Source organism: Volvox carteri, assembly GCF_000143455.1.
Source record: "Volvox carteri f. nagariensis unplaced genomic scaffold VOLCAscaffold_40, whole genome shotgun sequence".
NCBI lineage: Eukaryota > Viridiplantae > Chlorophyta > Chlorophyceae > Chlamydomonadales > Volvocaceae > Volvox > Volvox carteri.
The window spans coordinates 734,070-738,298 of NW_003307583.1; the positions used below are offsets into that span (position 1 = coordinate 734,070).

Consider the following 4,229-nt stretch of genomic DNA (forward strand, 5'->3'; position numbering starts at 1 on the left):
TTGTGCGCATGCGCGTGGGCACGTGTGTGTGTTTGTGTTTGTGGTCTGGTATACCTTTCTTTCTCCCCTGTTTCACCCCAACCCGTCAGCTCTCCTCCTCCTGCTCCTCTTCTTCCTCCCTGCCCCCCACAGATTCTCCTGGATGGCATCATTCGGAAACTGGACCGACGTAGGCGTGTGCTGATGTGGAGGGCAGCTGCATTGGAGGGTGTGGCGGACAGTGAGGTGCGTGTGTGTGTATGTATATACGTGTGCGTGTGTGTGGGGGGGGAAAGGGACGGGGGGTTTGGAGGATGTGGGTGTTTTGTTGCGGGGAAGTCCCGTGTGCGTCTTTGGATTTAGATTCAGTTTCCGAACCCCGTTTTGTTATGTGATGCTGTGTGCGGCAATATGTATGTATATGTATGTATGTATGTTTGTATGTGGGTCGGGTAAATGAGTGGTTTGCGAAGAGGGTGCGGAAACTGCCGAAACTGTACGATCGTACGGCCTAAGTGTCGTACACGTACCCACGTGGCCCTCCCTTCCCCAGGCCATGGATGTGGTGGTGGGCGGGCCCCCGGGGGCTTACGCACCAGCACACCACCCGCTGTCGCCGCCGCCGCCACCGCCGTCGGATGTACGGCAAGGGGGACGCGGCGCTGGGTCGGCGGAGGCGGGTGATCGTCGTACGGGGGTACCTCCGCTGCTTCGTGATCCGCCGGGTGATCGATTGGAGGAATACACCAAGCAACGGTGTGTATTAGGCGCCTGCCTGTCCGTCTGTCTGTCTGTCTGTCTGTCTGTCTGTCTGTCTGTCTCCGCAGAAAGCCTGCGTCCCTCCTCCTTGACCCTCCTCCCCCCCGCCCTCCCTTCCCCCAGCCGCAGCAGCAACTCGGCTCGTGCCTGGATGCGCCGCTTCGGCGCCTCCTCCCCGTCGCCTCCCCGGTCCCCTCAGCCGCCACCCTCACCCTCGCCCTCGCCCTCGCCCTGGGCCCAGCAACCCCAACAGACAACCCAATCTCAATTCCAGCAGTCGCGGCCATATTCGCAGCAGCAGCAGCAGCAGCAGCAGCAGCCGCCTCAATTTCCCGCATCGTCGTCGCCACCTCAACCCAACCCCGCACTCGCAGAGGCGCTAGACGCCGCCGCGTTGGAGAATCTTCGTCAACGTCGCCGCGCCCTCACAGCAGCCGCGGGTGCGCTCTACTTGGACATAAACGAGGTTAAGATGCGGCTTCGAGTCCAGGTAAAACCGAAGAAAATATGTATGTATGTATGTATGTGTGTGTGCTTGTTTGTTTATGTGTGTGTATATGTATGTGGTGTGTATGTGTTTGTATTATGCTTTGTTTGTTATCGGCGCTCCTTTCTAGTCCTTCTCCTTGGCGCGATCCCCTTTCCCCTCGGAACTTCCCCCCAAACCCCCAAAACACACACAGACACACACACACACACACACACAGACACACACAGACACACACAGACACACACAGACACACACACACACACACACACACGCGCGCACACGCGCGCACACACACACACACGCACACACACGCGCGCGCGCCCATTCATACAAGGGTTTGGCACTACTGGTAATGCGCGACCATTGCCCCCGGGAGATCCCGGGATCGATACCCATTAGGGTCAAAAGTCCTTCCGATGGTGGAAGGCATTGCGCCCCTAGTTGATGGACGGTGGTGACCTGGGATAAAGTTAACCTGCGAGCCGACCAGGAATGGAGTTGGGCCGCTGTCGACCCGGCAGATTCCGTTGGATGCTGGTGGTGGGTGCGGAACCTGAGCGATCCACTGAGAAGTTGACTAGGGTGACTGGATGAGGGTGCCCCGAAATACCGGGGAAGGCAGGGTTTCGCAGGGTAGCTGCCACGGGCGAAGATACACCCCCCTGTTTCACACATCATACAACCGCCTCTTCCCCCCCACCCCCCACCCCCCAGGCCCGACGCAGCTACGTCCAGGGGCTCCTCCGTGTCAAGGGCAGTGGCAACGGCGGTCCGGAGGCCGAAGCGGCCGTTCGCTCCGAAACCGAGGCCCACTACTCGGCTGCCCTCCTGTCTGAGCTGCTGCCGGCTGCCAGTCGCGTTCAGATGGCGGCGGTGGTGCGGGAGCTGGCGGTGTTGCTGCTGGGGGGTACCGGTGAGGGTGGGGGGGGTTGGGGGGGGAGATGCGGTATGTGCGTGTGTGTGTGTGGTGTGGGGGGGGAGAGAGGAGGGGGTAAATGGACTACCAGAGCCGTCTGTGATGTAATCCTGTGCCATTACGAAGCGGATGACTCGAGTTCGCGGGGATCGTTTGGCTCAATCCGTACTGTTTGCGGCGGTGTGGCTACAGCCGCTGCGTCCGCAGTGTAGCAAATGCTCCCTTCCTTCCCTCACTCTCTCCACCTGCCCCATCTCCATCCCCAGTTCCCGCTAAAGCCCATTCGCCCGCATTCATTTCCCCCTTCCTGCCTCCCCCCTCCCTACCCTGCCCTCCCTTCCGTGCCCACCCGTGCTCTCAGGCGGTTCCGGTCACAATTGGGGGCTGCAGTACGACGCCGACGGTCAGCTGCTGAGTGTACGGCGGGAGGACCTGGGGCCGCTGTTTCAGGGTCCTGAGGGGCAGGTGGCGCTGAGGGCGGCAGTGCTGGAGTACGGCCCGTTGTGGCAGGTGAGGTGGGGTTTGGGGGGGGGGTTGGGGGGAGGTGGATGGGAGGGGGGAGGGTAAGGAGGAGGAAAGGCCAGACGCTGAAGGAGCTGCAGGGAATTGGGTATGGGGGGGGTATAGGAGCCAAAGGCATTGAGATTTCGGGGAAGGGGCGCTTTAGAGTGATATACCTTATATATATATAAGGTATATATATTATATAATATATATATATATATCTGTTATATAAGGTAATATCAAACCCCAGCGGGAAAACAAAGCACGGGGCCGGAGGCGCGTTTCGTTTGGTTCAATGACCGTGTGATTGTACGGTGGGCTAATATGGTACGGCAGCGTACGACATGACTCTTTCTGGTGCCTTAAATAGGGTGATTAACCACTCAATTAAGACTTGTTCAAGGAGACTTCACAGCTAACGAATAACAGCTAACGGTAATTTTACGACCTGCACACCCAGGGCATTATGTTTCAGTTGGCGGACAAAAAGAACGACCCAGATCACATGGACTGGTCGCCGGCGTCCCCCGCCGTCGGACTGCCGTACGCCATTGGGTTCGTACAGCCGCCGTCGTCGGGCTCCGCTGCGGTGGCGGCGGCAGGCTCCCGAGCCGCTTCACCCGCCCCCGGCGCTGCCGCTGCTGCTGCCGCCGCCCCCGCTACTCCTACTTCTTCTTCTTCTTCAGTTCGGTTGGAAGCCCTGTGGGGCTTGCCGGGTCAGTGGGAGGTGCTTCACGGCGCTGCCGTACATTACCCGCCCGGACTTGCGGGGCACTCGGCGCTGGAGAAGGGGGTGACGGTGGCGAGCCTGGTGGTGGAGGTGGTCAGGTGGGAGGTTGCGGTGGTTGGGGCGGTTGGGGCGGTTGGGGCGGTTGAGGCGGTTTGCGTTGCGTGTGCGTCTTGCAGTTTTCATTCGGAGTTGTTGGAGCTTTGAAGAAGAATTGAATAGTCGACATGCGACCTTGAGCCGGCATACTCACATGGCCACCCTGCTTGGGAGGGTGGCCTCCATCTGTTCGTCTGTATTATCCAATTCTCAAATCCGTTACACGTGCCCTGTACGGCAATATAGGTCTCCTGTACATGTTGTCTGATATGTGATACGTCCCGCAAATGCTCTCTGACCACGAAACCCAAACTTTGCTGCCGCCCAAACCCCCCAAACCCCCCAAACCCCCCCACCCCCCGGGGCCTCTCCCCCCGCCAGGCACTTTCTGTTCGTGTCCTCCGTGTTGGCCCCCTCCGCGGCACTAGCCGTAGGAGGTGACGTCAGCGGACAGACGACGGGCTTGGCGGCGCTGACGAAGGCCGGGTTGCCTCAGGCCAGCCCGGTGTCGTACAATGCCCGGGCACCCACCGGCCCGGCGCTGTACCAGCAATCAGAGGTAATGGAGGCCCCAAGAGGAAAACTAAAGCCAAGTAAATTAGGAAGGCAAAAGCATATATGTATACGGACAAGTCGAGTCCGTGCTGTCGTACATTGTGCTTTTCCTTTCGTACGACACGTAGTCGTACGAGTGGATTCCAGCAGTACGATAATGGCATTGATGGCCCTGTGTTATGTTTCATGTGTGTACCTGA

At 59.2% G+C, this 4,229-nt stretch overlaps 1 protein-coding gene across 1 annotated transcript in view; it reads left to right on the top strand.

Moving 5' to 3' along the window:
- The window catches only part of VOLCADRAFT_94905 (uncharacterized protein), a gene marked incomplete at both ends in the record, with an annotated part of 30,131 nt that overhangs the window by 12,453 nt on the left and 13,449 nt on the right, over positions 1-4,229 (top strand). The window contains 8 exons of the mRNA XM_002954021.1: positions 133-225; positions 533-735; positions 862-881; positions 1,170-1,228; positions 1,943-2,141; positions 2,506-2,654; positions 3,109-3,476; positions 3,856-4,033. Of these exons, the coding sequence (XP_002954067.1) occupies positions 133-225; positions 533-735; positions 862-881; positions 1,170-1,228; positions 1,943-2,141; positions 2,506-2,654; positions 3,109-3,476; positions 3,856-4,033 (1,269 nt within the window). The remainder of the gene's footprint in view (positions 1-132; positions 226-532; positions 736-861; positions 882-1,169; positions 1,229-1,942; positions 2,142-2,505; positions 2,655-3,108; positions 3,477-3,855; positions 4,034-4,229) is intronic.